Source organism: Heteronotia binoei, chromosome 21 (genome assembly GCF_032191835.1).
Source record: "Heteronotia binoei isolate CCM8104 ecotype False Entrance Well chromosome 21, APGP_CSIRO_Hbin_v1, whole genome shotgun sequence".
In the NCBI taxonomy this organism is placed as follows: Eukaryota; Metazoa; Chordata; class Lepidosauria; order Squamata; family Gekkonidae; genus Heteronotia; species Heteronotia binoei.
In genome coordinates, this window is record NC_083243.1 from 102,281,461 (window position 1) to 102,299,374 (window position 17,914).

A 17,914-nucleotide genomic window follows, 5' to 3' on the forward strand; every position below is an offset into this window, starting at 1 on the left:
CTAGGGGTATTCCTGGATTCATCCTTAACAATGAAGACCCAGATGACAACCGCTGCCAACTCAGCTTTTTACCACCTTCGGCAGATAAGGCAGTTGGTCCCCTACCTCGAACGCAATGACTTGGTGACAGTGATCCATGCCACGGTCACCTTGAGACTGGATTACTGTAATGCCCTCTACATGAGGCTGCTCTTATTTCAAACCCGGAGGCTTCAACTAGTACAGCATGCTGCAGTCAGGCTGTTAATGAGCTTCCCCCTACAGGAGCACATTCAACCTGTGCTGAAAGTGCTGCCTGGTTGCTCATTGCATACCAGGTTCGTTTCAAGGTGCTGGTTCTTACCTTTAAAGCCCTATATGACCAGGGACTTGCACACCTTCAGGACTGCCTTTCCCCACATGTTCCCCGGACAGCACTTCGGTCAGGGTCACAAAACCTGCTCTCAATCACTGGCCTCAAAGAGAACAGGTTCATGACAACCAAAGCCAGGGCCTTTTCTGTTGTAGCTCTGAGCTGGTGGAACAAGCTCCCTGAAGAGGTTAGGGCCCTGTGAGAGCTCACAGTTTCGCAGGGCCTGCAAATTGGTGCTCTTTCACCAGGCATTTGTTAATTAGATCACAGCCTACAACAGACTTCGAAACATTTGGACCACCTCTAGCATGAACCTAAGATCTGTTTTATATAGAACATCCAGCTGGAACAGCGGAATAGCTAAACTTAATATAAAACAGAATAGGCAGCCATCCATTTTATTAAACAAATTACCATCTAAAGATCAATAGCACTTGACTTCCGGGGTTGGAAAATGGCGAGCTGAGTTGCTTTCCCTAACGGGGGCAGGCTGCCACTTCTGTTCAGGGTAGTAAAAGGCAAACTAATGCCTTCTGCCTACATTTCTCAGCTAGAGAATTGTCTAAGATATGCACAGATACTTTGAGGAGACTTACCTTGGCTGAAAGGGAGTCCCGGGGGGGGGGGGCTCCTTTGAGGCTTTGAGGGATCTCCAGAGAGAAGTTGCATATTCATCATCTGCAGAAGTTTCCGGAGTCATTAATTTGACATAAGCTCGACAGGATCCAAACCTTCTTTTACAATTTTAAACATCTAATCTACAAAGGACTGGTGTTGATTTGGATAAACTACGGGAAAAAAGGTACTGATTGCTATCTCTTCACTCTGGGACTAAAGTTAAACAAAACAAAAGTAAAAGGTGGGAGTTGGAAATACTGAAAGCCTGAAAGGAGAAGAAGATAAGGGGCTAAATTTGAACTTTGTAAACTTAAAAGATAGTGTTAAAAGAAGAAAGGAATTTATTGTTTAGCCTATTTGTGGTTGAGGAGGCAGCCCCATCTGCAGCGTTCACAGTCAACACAGGAAATACGTCAGATATCATGAGATTTCTCTACCAGTGAAGCGAGATTTGAAGGCAAGAAAAGCAGGAAGTATTGGAGGAAGAAGGAAGTCAATGAAGTAAACAGCCTACTCTAGGATTATAATACCAGAGAGAAACATCGGTGGCCATTGTTGTTGCAAGGACTAAGTTTTAACATCATTTTTAAAGTGATTGGGACATAAAAATTGGTGGAGTTAACAGATTTGGCAATTAAAAAATTACTACTGTTGGATAGTAGATAACAAGATTTGACCTGGTAAAAGGGAAAAAAGAAAACTTTTTTAAAGTGAAGCAAAAGTTGCGACCGCCATTTTGGGAGAAATAAAAACTTTAAACATTAATATCTGAGCCTGGGAGGCTCAGAGGACAGAGAAATTGGGTGCATTGGAAAGGGCAAGCTTCACTTTATCAGATCTGATGGTTCAAATTTAATTTGGTGAGATCAAAATTTTTGATCTTTTTTTACATGTCAGACCCGAAACAAACTCATGCTAGCTCTGCTTCAATAGAGAAAATGCAAGCCCAATTAGATGCAATGGAAGCTAGGATAATGAAGGGGGTGAAAGAAATTATAACTGCCTCTAAAAAAGAAATAAGAAAGGATATTGAGGACTCAAAGAAAGAATTAAAAAAAGAAATAGAGAATCTCAGAAATGACACTGTGGTAAAAACAAAGAAAGTACAAGAAGTGGAAGAGAGTGAAAACACATGACTCCACCTTGTTAAAATTACAAGAAAAAGTGGCAATTCATGACTGCAAACTGATGGAAACTTAGATCCATCTGAGAGGTTTACCTGAAGATGAAGAATCAGACCTGAAACAATACATAATAAAAATAATTGCAGAATTTTTGGAGGAAAATCCTGAAGGGAATAGAAATATGTATGACTATATGTATAGAGTAAATTCACTCTATGCAAAAAAGAACAATCTGCCAAGAGATGTGGTCATAAGATTTATGACAAAAGAAATGGTGGGAAAGATCATGAATAAAAACTTTGAAAAGTCATTGACAGTGGGAGGCAGTAGAGTAAGAATTATGAAAGAACTGCCAAGACAAGTGCTAACTGACAGAAAGGCATATAAAAATTGACAGAAAAACTACATAACAATGGAATGAGGTACAGATGGATAATACCTGAAGGTTTGAACTTCAAGGGAAAAAGATTACAATCAGAATTTGCACCATGATGAATTATAAATTGATATCTTGGAATGTAAATGGACTAAATTCACCACAAAAAATAAAGGCAATGTTTCATTGGATAAAAAAACAAAATTGTAATATAACATGCTTACAAGAAGTGCATATTAGACAAAAGGATTATAAATTTCTATGGAACAAACAATTGGGATTGAATTTTTTACATTGGCTGAACAGAAGAAGAGAGGAGTAGTCTTTTATATTAAACAAGATTTAGACCTGAAATTGGTATTTAAAGACAAAGATGGAAGATATATATAGCGGTAGAAATTACTTTGAATGCCAAAAAAACGTCGTTGTTGGGACTTTATGCTCCAAATGGTGCTAAAGACATTTTCTTTAAAAATATTACACAACATCTTGATGAAGTGACCTATGAGCAAATTTTATTGATGGGGGACTTTAACGGAACAATTCGGAATACGATAGATAGATCTGGAAAGAAAAAAAATGATAAAGAAGGGAAATTGCCAAAGTCTTTTTTTGAATTGGTTAAACAGGAGAGTTTGGAAGATATATGGAGGAAGTTTAATCCTGAAGTATGGGACTACACCTTCTTTTCAGCTAGACATAGCTCTTTCTCTAGAATTGACATGTTGTGGGGTACTAAAGATTTGGGCCTTATAACAAAGAAAATAGAGATATTACCTAAAATAGGAGCTGATCATAACCCAATAATGTGGATTACAAAACTTTCGAAAAAGTCAAGAAGATGGAGATTAAATGAAGATTTACTACAAAATAAAGAAATAGTGACATCTCTAGAAAATGAAACCAAAGCGTACTTCCAAGTAAATGACAGAGAGGATATAGAATTTCAGATGGTATGGGATGCCTACAAGGCAGTAATCAGAGGATTACTAATAACATTGAATAATAAAGACAAGAGAGCAAAAGATAAACAGATGTTGGACGTTCAAAATGAAATTAAGAAAAAAGAAGATGAATTAAGGAAAAGGCCAGGAAAAAAGAAAATTATAAGGGAGATTACAATATTGCAAGCACAAATGAGACATCTGTTAAATAAAGAAATGGAATGGAATTTGAAAAAATTAAAACAAATCTTTCGAGGGAGCGAATAAACCTGGAAAACATTTGGCCTGGCAATTGAAGAAAAAGAGAGAAAGTAAAATTATTAATAAAATTGTGGCTGATGGAAGAGAGATGGTAGATCAAGAAGGAATAAAGAGAGAATTTTTTAAATATTATGCTAAACTATTTAAAGGTGTTAACGTAAAGAAGGAAAAGATGGAAGCGTATTTGCAGAAGATTAAAATAGCACCCTTAACTGATTATATGGAAAAAGTTTTGAATGATCCAATTGAAAAAATAGAAATTGAAGTAGCTATTAATGCAATGAAAATTGGAAAGGCACCTGGACCAGATGAATTTACGGCAAAAATTTTTAAAACATTTAAAGAAGAATTAATACTAAAACTTCAAAAATTAATGAATGTGATAAGAATAAATGGGAAAATACCAAATACATGGAGGGAAGCAATAATTTCATTGATTCCAAAGGAAGATAGAGATGTCACTAATGTAAGGAATTATAGACCAATCTCATTATTAAACAATGATTATAAGATATACACAAGAATCTTAGCAGAACGGCTTAAACAATATCTAATAAACTTTATAAAGGAAGACCAAGCGAGTTTTCTCCCTAAAAGGCAAATAAGAGACAATATTAGAACTGTTGTAAATATTGTAGAATACTATGAAAGACATACAGAGAAGGAAATTGCATTATTCTTTGCGAACGCAGAGAAAGCTTTTGATAATTTGAATTGGGACTTTATGTTTGCAGTAATGGAGAAAATAAAGTTTGAGGAAAACTTTATAAGAATGATAAAAGCAATTTATACTGAACAACATGCAAGGTTATGTATAAATGCAGATCTTATAGAAGAAACGATAATCAGCAAAGGTACAAGGCAAGGTTGACCGCTTTCACCATTGCTGTTTATAATGACTCTTAAAATCTTATTGATGCAAATACAAGATGATGAAGAAATTGAAGGAACGAGAATGAAAGGATTTTCCTATAAATATAGAGCATTTGCAGATGATATAATGTTTATAAATGAAAATCCCACGCAAGTAACACCTTTGTTGTTAGCCAAAATACAAGATTTTGGAGAATTGGCGGGACTTTATGTTAATAAAGAAAAGTCAAAAAATTTGTGTAAAAATATGCAAGTAAGTAAACGAAAGGAACTGCAGAGATTAACAGGATGTGAAGTTACCCCTAAAGTAAAATATTTGGACGTGGAAATAACAATGAAGAATATTGATCTGTTTAAAAATAATCATGAAAAGTTATGGCGTAAAATGGATGAAGATATGATAAAATGGAACAAACTTAATTTGTCATTGCTTGGTAGAATAGCTGCAATTAAGATGAACATTTTGCCGAGAATAATGTATTTGTTTAAAACTATTCCGATTGTGAAAGACAGTAAACAATTTAATAAGTGGCAAAGAAAGATTTCAGAATTTGTATGGGCCGGGAAAAACCAAGGATTAAAATGAAAGTTTTAACAGATGCTAAAGAAAGAGGAGGATTCCAATTACCAGATTTAAGATTATATCATGAAGCAGTTTGTTTAGTGTGGATAAAAGATTGGGTGACGCTGTTGAATAAAAAACTTTTAACGGTGGAAGGCCATGGAAAGAAAAAGTTGGATGGGTTTTTTTCTCACCATTATATAAGAAATAATCTACTAAATATTTGGATGAAGTACAAGAAATATGGCAATGAGAGAAAACCACTATGGATAGTGCCAGCAGAAGTAATAAGAATAACAGCTGAAACAGGAGAGGAAAAAGGGATGTCATATAATCAATTACTAAAAATACAAAGCAGTAAAATAGAATTGAAAACTGCTGAAGAGTTGAATAATAAATATGATTTGTTTCAAATAATAATAAATATGATTTGTTTCAAATAAAAAGTTTGGTGGAAAGCGATGTTAAAACTGAAGGAATAAGACGAGAACAAACAGAAATGGAAAAAGTTCTGCATGGAGATAATGAAAAATTAATTTCAAAAATCTATAAGTTACTTTTAAAATGGTCTACAGAAGATGAAGTAGTGAAATCTCAAATGATTAAATGGGCAATTAATGTAAATAAAGAAATACAGATGGACACATGGGAATATTTCTGGAAGAACTCTATGAAACTCTCAACATGTCAGAGTATTAAAGAAAATTGTTTTAAGATGATGTACAGATGGTATATGACTCCTAAAAAGTTGGCAAAGATGAACAATAAGATGCCAGATAGATGTTGGAAATGTAAAAAACATGAAGGTACGCCAGTTTGGTGTAGTGGTTAAGTGTGCGGACTCTTATCTGGGAGAACCGGGTTTGATTCCCCACTCCTCCACTTGCACCTGCTGGAATGGCCTTGGGTCAGCCATAGCTCTGGCAGAGGTTGTCCTTAAAAGGGCAGCTGCTGTGAGAGCCCTCTCCAGCCCCACCCACCTCACAGGGTGTCTATTGTGGGGGAGGAAGGTAAAGGAGATTGTGAGCCGCTCTGAGACTCTTCGGAGTGGAGGGCGGGATATAAATCCAATATCTTCTTCTTCTTCTACCATATGTGGTGGACTTGTGAAAGAGCAAAAAAGTATTGGCAGATGATTTTGGAAAAATTTCCGAAGATAGAACTTTAATCTGGTACTTGCTCTCAGCTGCTAGGACATTGTATGTGCAGTTGTGGAAGCAAGAAAAAATACCAGAGAAATGGGATTGGATTGTAAAAGTTATGAGATGGAGTGAAATGGACAAGTTAACAAGAACCTCAAGAGACTATGATTTAGAAGTATTTAAGATGGAGTGGAAAAAGTTCAGGAGATACTTAGAAAAAGAGTGGAAAATAAAAGGACATTGGACAATTTTTGATAATGACTAAGGTACAAGAGGGAGGAGGATATTAATTTTGGTTCTTATTAATTAAGGGTACCTTTAATATTAAGATTAAGTATATAACACCAGCGGGGGTCAAGTAACAGGGGGAGGGGTGGGTAGAAAGTAATATATGGGATAGATAAAAAAGTAATTATTAATGATGTAAGAAATTGAAATTTATTACCATATGTTACTAACAAAATTGTTTGAAATGTAAAGATCAATAACACTTGAAATGTTTTTAATATTTTTATGATTTGATGTTTTTATGTCTTAATCGTATTTTTATATTTCATGTCTGTACATGAATACATAAGCCTCCCTGAGCCTGCTTTGGCGGGGAGGGCAGGATAGAAATCAAAATAAATAATAAATAAATAAATATACATGCTACTGTTAGGCATCTCAGTCACTGAAGGTAGCTGAAGTTTTGGCGGGAGAGAGTTTTGGCGGGGTCTGCCATAACATTACAGCAAATTGTAGATAAAATTAATCACATTTAAACAATAAACATCCACTATTGTGTATATCTTCAGATATTTATGCAGAACGATCTTCACACTACACATTTAACACTTTGTCTTAAAGTGCTGCATTCATTCTGAAAGAAAAATATTTTACAGGAATTTTCAGAGGTCAGATGGAAAAACTAAAAAAGTCCATGAGCAGGAGGAAGGGAATGAAAAACATACTTTCCACTAAGCCTTCGTATATTTAATCCTAAATACACATATGTAATGACAAATCGCTCCTCTCATCTTCTGAGGAAGAACCAGCGATCTGGTTGCTTGAAAAATTACAGGGAAAAGGTCCAAGAAAGAAATGTGAATGAAATCACAGCACACTCTCTTTGCTGTCCTAATATTTTTCGAGATAAAAGCATTATGACTTGGATGCAGTAACATTTGTCTGTTTAAATGTTCATTTTCAAAAGGTCCAGATGTTAAAGTTATAAGTCTTATTTCCACTATATATGTAAGGTGATATTTACAAAAGAAAATCTAAAATGACGTATTGGAAACATATTGCTTATTTCAACTGAAAACACTTTGCACAAAAAAAAGAGGAGTTGAAAGTCAACACCGCCAAGAGCTCACAAAAGGAATTTCTAAGGGAAAGCATCTACAAAAGGAATATTTAGGCATATAGCAAACATGGCAGTTAATTATTACTTTTCTCCCCCGATGCTCCAGTTCCCAAAAACTTAGACAAGTTCATACAGGAATAAGTTCTAGACAGCTAGCAAGAATAGAGACATTCTGAAGCCATAAAGACAGACTTCTACTGGGCGGCGGGGTAGGAGGGGAGAAGAAGAGCAGATTTATACCCCGCCTTCTCTCTGAATCAGAGACTCAGAGCGGCTTACAATCTCCTATATCTTCTCCCGCCACAACAGACACCCTGTGAGGTGGGTGGGGCTGAGAGGGCTCTCACAGCAGCTGTCCTTTCAAGAACAACCTCTGCCAGAGCTATGGCTAACCCAAGGCCATTCCAGCAGGTGCAAGTGGAGGAGTGGGGAATCAAACCTAGTTCTCCCGGATAAGAGTCCACGCACTTAACCACTATACCAAACTGGCTTTCTATTTGTATTTTTCTTAGATGTCATATTGGGAGAGAAATGAAGAGTATGCAATACTGACTTGCATATCTTTAAGCAAAAAATGCTCAATAAGTTTATACAACATTTTACTATTTATCATATTAAAATCCAAAAGAATAGATCTGGGGTGGCCAACGGTAGCTCTCCAGATGTTCTTTGCCTACAACTCCCATCAGCCCCAGCCACTGGCCATGCTGGCTGGGGCTGATGGGAGTTGTAGGCAAAAAAAATCTGGAGAGCTACCGTTGGCCATCCCTGGAATAGATCCCTTGGTTTTGTTAAAACAAAATTACAAATATACCCAATACTAGACAGAGATACCCAATAGTAGGCAGGGCAGGAACCTATAACAATATATAGCTTAGCTTTTGCCATCGGAGAAGCAGGAGTGGGGAAAATCTAAAGTTGAATATAAACCGTACATTATAAACAGGAAATGTATTAGTTGAACAAAGAAGCATTCTTCATACAGTCACAGTACTAAGGATTAGCTGCAGTTACAGATATTGAGTTAACCTGAACATCATACAGTGTTCTCTTCAATCATCTTTACAGTATGCCATACTTATTATTTAATCCAGGGGTGTCAAACATCAGGCCCCCAGAGAGCTCCTATCAGGTCCGTGTGTGTGTTGTTGTTGGCTCGTTATGCCAGGGCTCTCCTGGGTGCAACTGGGTTTTGCCTCTCCTTTTTGTCTGTATTCATGTCCTCATGATCCAGTCTTTCTCAGTAGGAAAGCAATGTGAACTACCGTATTTTTCGGACTATTAGACGCACCGGACGATAAGACGCATCTAGTTTTTAGAGGAGGAAAACAGGAAAAAAATTTTTGAAGCTGTGCACCCGGATCTGGGCACCTTCCCCCTCTCAATCCTGCCTCCAATCCCAGCCCTTGCTAGAAGCAGCAGCTGAAGCCTGGCAGACAGGCACAGAGGAAGCCCCCCCCCCTCCGCAAACCCAGCGCTTCGCCAAGCGCTGCGTTTGCGGAGGTGGGGGGGGGCTTCCTCTTTGCCTGGCTTCAGCTTCTGCTGATAGCAAGGGCTGGGATCCGAGGCTTGGCTGCCTCCGAACCCAGCCCTTGCTATCAGCACAAGCAGAAGCCACACAGACAGGGACAGAGGAAGGCCCCCCCCCGCAAACGCAGCGCTTGGCGAAGTGCTGCCTTTGCGGAGGGGGGGTGATTCCTCTCTGCCTGGCTACAGCTTGTAGCGGGGCTTCCTCCTGCCTTCCTCGGAGGGAGCGATCTCGCCGCTTGTCTCCCAGCCAGGCAGGCAAGCGCGGGGAAAGCATGCCTGGCTGGGAGAGAAGCGGCAGGATTGCTCCCTTCAAAGTACTGGGTTGGGGGTGGAGGGAGCGATCTCGCCGCTTGTCTCCCAGCCAGGCACGCAAGCGCGGGGAAAGCATGCCTGGCTGGGAGGCAAGCGGCGAGATCGCTCCCTCCACCCCCACCCCAGCACTTTGAAGGGAGCGATCCTGCCTGGCTGGGAGAGAAGCGGCCGGATCGCTCCCTTCAAAGTGCTGGGTTGGGGGTGGGGGTGAAGGGAGCGATCTCCCTTCAAAGTGCTGGGTTGGGGGTGGAGGGAGCGATCTCCCTTCAAAGTGCTGGGTTGGGGGTGGGAGTGAAGGGAGCGATCTCCCTTCAAAGTGCTGGGTTGGGGGTGGGGGTGGAGGGAGCAATCTCCCTTCAAAGTGCTGGGTCGGGGGTGGGGGTGGAGGGAGTGATCTCCCTTCAAAGTGCTGGGTTGGGGGTGGGGGTGGAGGGAGCGATCTCCCTTCAAAGTGCTGGGTTGGGGGTGGGGGTGGAGGGAGCGATCTCCCTTCAAAGTGCTGGGTTGGGGGGTGGGGGTGGAGGGAGCGATCTCGCAGCTTCTCTCCCAGCCAGGCATGCTTTCCGCGCGCTTGCCTGCCTGGCTGGGAGAGAAGCGGCGAGATCGCTCCCTTCACCCCCACCCCCAACCCAGCACTTTGAAGGGAGATCGCTCCCTCCACCCCCACCCCAACCCAGCACTTTGAAGGGAGATCGCTCCCTCCACCCCCACCCCCACCCCAGCACTTTGAAGGGAGATCACTCCCTTCACCCCCACCCCCACCCCCACCCCCAACCCAGCACTTTGAAGGGAGATCGCTCCCTCCACCCCCACCCCCAACCCAGCACTTTGAAGGGAGATCGCTCCCTTCACCCCCACCCCAGCACTTTGAAGGGAGCGATCCGGCCGCTTCTCTCCCAGCCAGGCAGGATCGCTCCCTTCAAAGTGCTGGGGTGGGGGTGGAGGGAGCGATCTCGCCGCTTGCCTCCCAGCCAGGCATGCTTTCCCCGCGCTTGCGTGCCAGGCTGGGAGACAAGCGGCAGGATTGCTCCCTTCAAAGAGCTGGGGTGGGGGTGGGGGTGGAGGGAGCGATCTCCCCGCTTGTCTCCCAGCCAGGCACGCAAGCACAGGGAAAGCATGCCTGGCTGGGAGACAAGCGGCGAGATCGCTCCCTGCGAAGTGCTGGGTTGGCGATGGGGGCGGAGGGAGTGATCTCGCCGCTTGTCTCCCGGGGGCTGCAGGCCCTTCCCCCCTCATCTTTTAGTATTCGGACCATAAGACGCACGCACTTTTCCCCCCACTTTTTTTTGGGGGGGGGGAGTGCGTCTTATGGTCCGAAAAATACGGTATTTAGATGAGGAATAACAATAAGCCAGTGAGGTGAATCAGGCTGAAAGTGTGTATCCAAACCAAGTTCACCCAGCACATTTCCTTTGTGGACTGGCGATTTTTGGACCTAGACTTCCCAGATAGTATGCTGATACTGATAGTATGCCGATAGTATGCTTCCCAGATAGTATGCTGACACTTTATATGGCTGTCTCTCTATTCTTGCACTGCCTCACAGGAGTTGCAATTTTTCTGGGGAAAACAAACACATAGCCCTCAATCTGCATCATGGTGCTTTTACATGTTCTTGACCAGCACAAGAAGCAACTTGTGCTTATGTACAAAAGCTTGCAATACCCAGCCATTTCATGTTTTCCTCTGGGTCTTCATTTCTGTAATGAATGTCAATAAATCAAAAGTAGGCTTGCAACTTACAGATACATACCTGAACAGCACCTGAACTGCAAATTCAAGATTGCTGTAGCACAGACATGGTCTCCAGATTTTAATGCAATAATTCAGGTTCAGGGAAAAGGAGACAACAGCATGAATTTATGAGTGACTTTTGGGTAAGCTTTGAGAAGTCAGAGCCACGTTTGTGGCAGATACAAAGTATTCACTATTCAGCTGCAATCCCAAGCAGACATGTGCTTACATGTTGTGAGCCGCCCTGAGCCTGCCCTGGCGGAGAGGGCGGGATATAAATAAAAAGTATTATTATTATTATTAAGCAGACAAAGAACAAATACCTCCAAAAACAATGTGTCTACATTGGATAGAAGGTCAATAAAACGCAAAGTATCATTTAATGTAAAAAGGTTTAACATGCAAATTGAAGGGGGGGGGGGAAGGCTTAACTTCACAAAATCAATGGTGATGAAAAATCACTGTGGACCGAGATAATAAAAAAGACAAATTTAACATCAGCAGATACTGGGAAAGGAACTGGAAATAAATCAACTTGTTATCATTACACCTGTAAGGAACAGCTATGTTTGAAACACTGCACTCCCTAGTGGTCACCCCATCTCAAAAAGCATCTCCATGACCTCAGTGGTGAAGCATTTGCTTTTACACAGGCTTCAGATTCAAACCTGGTGTCTTTAATTTAAAAGGCTCATCTATTCTACCTGGGAGCTTGGAAAGCCAGTGCTAGTTGAGAGTCAGAAAAGAATGACTAAAATGTTCAAGAGAAAACAGGTTAAAGCATTTGAGGCTTTTTAGCTTAGAAAAAGATTATTTGGTTTAATCTTAGATTGATAAAGGTACAACTAGATGGCCCACAAGGACCTGCAGGTGGGCATCTCATTTTCCCCTGTATCCCCTCCTTCATTATCTTCTTTCCCTTCCCTGGCAGCCCCTATAGCGTCTCACCTTTCTCCTTCTCAAACTACCTTTATCTGCTCTCCTGTTTTCAGCTTTCCCACTTTATCTCCTTCTCTCCTCCCAGCAGTCTCTTCCTAAATGAGGGGCATGGTATCTGAATGAGGATCATGGTAGCTAAAAGTTCAGAGCCAGTCCTAGTTGTGTGATGGCTGACAGAATTAGGCAAGCCAGGCTCAGATGTATAATGCCAATATGAGCACTGGGCTGGGCCCAGTTGAGCAACAGCTATCACTACTGGGTCTGCTTCCTTCTCTCCTTCCCACCAGCCCACCTAACTTTATCTGCACTCCTGCCTTCAACTTTTCTAGTTCTGGCAACCTCTCCCTGGAAAAAGTCTGGCTGGATGGCACAGTTGCATAGTAGTTGCTGCCCAGTAAGGCCAAGTTGTGTGGTGTTCACCATCACCAGAATGAGCTGTGTTGATATAGAACAGGGGTGACAAACTTGTAGCCTGGGGACCAAATCAGGCCCCTGAGTAACTGGTAGTCTTCTGCTTCCTTCTCCCTCTATCTTGCTTCCTTCTGCATCACAACTTGCTTTGCAAGGCTTGCTCAATCAAACAGGAGCTGCAGAGCAAAACCTCTATTTTCTCCAAGGGGGGAGAGGGAGATTGCTTTGTCAGGCTCTCTCAATCACACAGCAGAGCTACTGAACCAAGCCTCTCTTCCTTCTATTGGTTGAGGCTCCCCCACCTCCTTGTCCCCTGGGAAAGAACAGAGCTTCCTTTCCCCAGTTCCCTAGATCCTATGAGAGAGATACAAGGAAAGCACCTTTAAGACCAACAAAAACTAATGTTTTAAGCATGTTTTATTTTAAGTTTTCTTTTAAAAAGTCTTTGTGTTTGTCTGTGTCCTTTAGAAAGTTTCTATCTCTAGTACCTGGCATTACATTTTATGACATTCATGGCCCAGCCTGACATGGTCTCATTTATGTCAGATCCAGCCCTCATAAGAAATAAGTTTAACACCACTGGTACAGAGTTTCTAGTCATAGCTACTGGGCCTTCCTCTTCCACCAGAGGGAGCTGGCAAAGGAGCTTTTCCTCTGTTATTTCTTCTTTCCAGACAACTGTTGTCTCTCCACCCCATATCTTTGCTTTACAGTAACCAATGCTAGAAAGGCCTGACAATTCTGTTGCACTTGCCTAGCAACCCCCAACAGCTACTGAATAGCGGGCATCCTTTTCTTTAAAATGCAGGCAATGTTTGTTATTTTGGAGAATTTTAATCCCCCAATGTATTTTTCTTAGATGTCATATTTTTCTGCTACCCTAGTATTTCCTTCAGATTTGTAAAATCCCCCACTGTTCCTAGCTCCATCTTGCAGTTTAGCTCCATCTTGCAGTTTTGTTGATCTATCTCTTAAGGCACAGCACAGAGACAAATTCTCATAAATTATCCTGAATTACAGGAAGCAGTTATTCATACAACTAACCTAAGAAACGAGGGTAATTGAAACTAGATGTGATGAGACACCAACGTAGATGGTCTTTAAAAAGAATAGACAATTAATAAATATACCTATCAAAAACTATCAGATGTTACAATTACAGAGCGCCTCCATGTTCAGAAGCAGTGCACCTCCAAACACCAGTTTCTGGGAATGCACTATGTATGTTGGCTTTGTGCTTCTTGAAGGCGTTTGGTTTGTCAGAATAGACACTTTAGTATGATCCAGAAAATGCAGTGATACCGGGGTATTACATTAATACCCAGGAGACTCATTATGGGCACAGTAATGACTACAGTTTTGTAGGCTGTGGGCAAATCTGATGCATGTTTTTAAAATGGTTAAAAGAATCAACCACCATAAGGTTCAAAATAACAATGTAGAAAGCAATAAGCCTAACTAAAATTGGGTAAGTATTGTGATTCACCCCAGTACAACCTTGTTAGCATATGATTCAGGCTAAAGAAGCTCCTTTTTGTGCAAAATGCAAACAACTGTGGAAATGTCTAGAAATGACAAATATTTTAGCACACAATAATGTGAATTAGCCAAGACTTCTTGTGGAATTTTCCCTAAATGGAAGCAACTCAAAGAAACAAATCACTTCTAAGCTACTGAAAGTCTTTAAAAGCATGCTTTGCTTTCTTATTATCCAGTTCAACTAGCATTAATTAGCAATTTGAAACACACAAGTTCTGTTTTTGATGTTAGAATAAAAGATACTCTCTCACACACACAAAGAATACTAATAATAAGAGCAGTCAAAAGTATACTGTAAAATGAAAGCAAGAAAAATTCATTTGGTAAAGACAACTGCAGTTGAATTGTAAGTAATGAAATCTCTGCTCTGTTACACAAAAAAAAGGCCTGTACACTACATGTCAAACACCCCTCATGTTGCACTAGCAGCAATTCCAGTCCTCTGTACCACAGCAGTAGTGTCATACTGGCTACTGTACCAGCACTATGGAGAAACCCCAATACAGTGCATTATGCTCTCTCAAGTGTGTAAGGTCTCAGGAGTATAAAGGTAGGTATGGGCTAACACCATCTAATAAGGGACAGCAATCCCAACTATCTACCAAAGGTAAAAAAATTACAGCTCATATGACAAATCCAGAGCACCTAGTGTGGAGGCTAGAAACAACTGAGGCAGTTGAACATCCCTGGCTGTCTTGTCTTGCACCGGATGCCCTTCCAATTACTGCAACTCAAGCATTTTCTCCAGCCCTTAAAATCTACAGCAGGATTAATCAATCTTTCAATCCATCTAACAAAGCATACAGGAAGACAATAATTATACTAGCCCTATTTAATGATAATTAACTGTAGATTAGTGTATATCTGAAAACTTACACCAATAAAAATAAATTTTGTTATTTTAGCTCTAAAGGGGGAAAAACAAACTAGTTACTCAAAAGCTTGTGATGTATACTTCACAACACACTGGCAATAATTCTGAAAGGTAGGCTAGCAAAAATTTTAAACACACGGGCTATTCTGTACTTCTTTTTATTAAGGCTGATCTTCCATTAGGTTTGGTTCCTCTTTACTTTCTGTGGTATTTTAATGTTAATGTTCTGCAGGATCAAAATTTAAAGAGTTTACACATATGAAATATAATTAATCTACTTAATTTAATTTTACCTAAGTGGTATAAAATTCACATTCTCTATTCCCTGTAAGGGTAGTTGTACAAGAAGCAATAAAAGAACAAAGAACTTACCCTGTATATCAAAACTATGGACCATGACACAAAACTAGCATGTGCTTATCACTGTATTTCTGTTTAAAACAAGTATTATTCCCATCAAATCTCAGTACCTACTCAAAACATTATTACACCCAAAAGCAGGATTTTAAAGAATAAGGAAGCCATTTTGCTAATTTCGACCTCAAGTAGTTTCTCAAATATGTTAATTAATCTACCATTACACAAACTTGAATAGGAGCGTTTAAAGAAAAAGTTTGCCTAATTTGCATAAATGTGATTCCAAACCAGTTTATGAAACTCGCACCTAATCCGTTACTGTGACCTTGGGCATAAACCGATCTCGATTTCTAATAACAAAGACGAAAACCGAGGAACTAGTTGGGAGCGGGGAGAGAACGCGCTCTAAAAGAGCACTGGGACAGGGCAAAAACTGCTGGGTTAGAGAGCAAAACCCGAACCAAAACAGTGGAAGAAAAAGAGTGCGGGTCCGCTTTTTCACAAGAGATCTATAAGGAGACGAGCTGACAAGAGCAGAGTGCGAGGAAAGGCAGAAACAGAGGAAAAGAAGGTCGAAGAGGAGCCAAGAGACTCGGGCCAAGGCCCAGGCACACTGGAAGGGGATCATGAGAGGAATGCAGCGGACGCGGACTCACCCGCCCAGGCGCCCAGATGTGGGCCCACAGCTTGAGCATCACCCAAAACCCACAGGCGGACGCCATTCACCACATGGTAGAGGATCCTCCAAACGAAGTACGCGACAGTCAGCAGCCCGGCGAAGTAGAAGAGGCCTGAACCGGAGAAAGCTTCAGAGGCCGCCATGGCGCAAAGACTACTGAGCAACAGACTCCGTGAAAGACTGAACTCTCCCGGCTTCCACGGGACAGGTCTCACAGGACAACTCCGCCCCTTCTATGTGGCTATTGGCTGTCACGTGGCTCATTCAATCCCATTCACGGTTCTCATTGGCTGTTACATGACCACAGCCGCAGTTCAAGCCTAGGCGACCGGGGGGGGGGGAGGGGGGCAGTATTGAGTCATTTTGCTGCCTCTCCGACCCTTCGAAAAGGAACTCCACACCAACTCGCTTGCTGGATGTGGAAGCGACTTTACTCATTCGCTGCAAGTCGACATATTGAGTAGGCGGCGCCACCGAGGCGGATCAATTACAGAAGGGAAAAACCCAGCGATTCACCAGAGGGTGGGCAAAATCCAGGACAAAGTGAAGAGAAAAATGAAATCTGATTTGTATTAAGAGACCTGCATGAAGTGTGACCATAGCCGTTCGTTGTAAATTGGGATGCACTAAAAAGAATGACAGGATTGCTTATTGGAAACAGTGGGAGATGCTTGAAGGCCCATTGGAGATAATGGGAGCAAGAAATGCCAGTTAATTTCATTGGGCTCCATTGAATACATTACAGTACAAAAACGTTGCAGTGAAACTCAATCAATGACTTTATGCCCAGATAGACTTCTCTGGGACTAGAATGAAGGAGTGGAATGACAGTCCCCAGGAATAGAGTTAGTTCTCCGGGACTGAAATGACAACCCCTAGAGAAGAATGGTAGCTCTTGGAAGTGTTCTGGGGCTGGAATGACAGCCCCTGGGAGTAGTAGAAGTATTCTGGGACTGAAATGACAGCTTCTGGGAGTAGCATAAGTGTCCTGAGACAGGAATGACAGATTGCAGGGTAAAATGAAGGCCCCTGGGAATAGCAGAACCATCCCGGGACTGGATGCACAAAAGTGACAACCCCAAAGAAGAAAAGCCCTGCTGGATCAAGCAGTCATCCGTCTACTTAATCCAGCAAACTGCCTCACACAGCAGCCAACCTGTTCCTCTTGAGGACCAACAACAAGCCATAGAGGCTGAGGCCTTCCCTGATATTGCCACCCGGCAATGGGATTCAATGGTTGGACACAGAGATTCCCTTTAGTATCCACAGCTAGTAGACATTGATGGATCTATCCTCCATGAATCTATCTAAACTTTTAAAAGTGTCTATGCCTGTGGCCACGCTATATTCTCTGGAAGTTAATTCTTTTAAACACTTGTGTAAAGAAGATAAATCATTAAAATCTACAACATCAGATATTGTTGTGTAAAGAAGATAAATAAATCATTAAAATCTACAACATCAGCTACTTAATCAACTAATAATAGATGGCAATAAATGACACAAGTAAGGATCCCAACCTGGCCTATGAGTGTTTATTTTAAACAGGAAAATCAATAAAGGGGAAGTGAACAAATAAGGTGCTTTAAAACTATAGTAACGTGGGTGAAGGAAAATAAACATACAGTCCCTAACGCGACTAAACTTGTCCCTTGTCGGTTAGGCCCCAGGCCTCAGCCTGCTCACCCTCTCCCTCAGAGTGAGGTTCTTCCTCCTAAACAGCAGCCACCCTTCCTGCTTGGCCTCTCAGGAGGAAAGAACAGCATTTGTCTCCTGAGAGAGCTTTTAAACAGTTCCCCTCAGAGCCTACTTGGACAATGATTGGCTGAAACCAGCACCAAGCATTCTGAGGATTGTAGGCGGTCTCTTTCTACTTAGTCACAGGCTCCCTAGCCCCACTAGGCCTCTGTCTCATCGCACAACAAAGATCATGACAGCT

At 41.5% G+C, this 17,914-nt stretch overlaps 1 protein-coding gene across 1 annotated transcript in view; it reads right to left on the bottom strand.

Annotated features, from left to right (window-relative positions):
* Positions 1-16,280, bottom strand: part of HSD17B12 (hydroxysteroid 17-beta dehydrogenase 12) — a 183,319-nt gene extending 167,039 nt beyond the window's left edge. Inside the window, exon 1 of the mRNA XM_060261265.1 lies at positions 15,953-16,280. Coding sequence (XP_060117248.1) covers positions 15,953-16,118 — 166 coding nt within the window. The 5' untranslated portion in view covers positions 16,119-16,280. The remainder of the gene's footprint in view (positions 1-15,952) is intronic.
* Between the last annotated feature and the right edge of the window lie 1,634 nt (positions 16,281-17,914).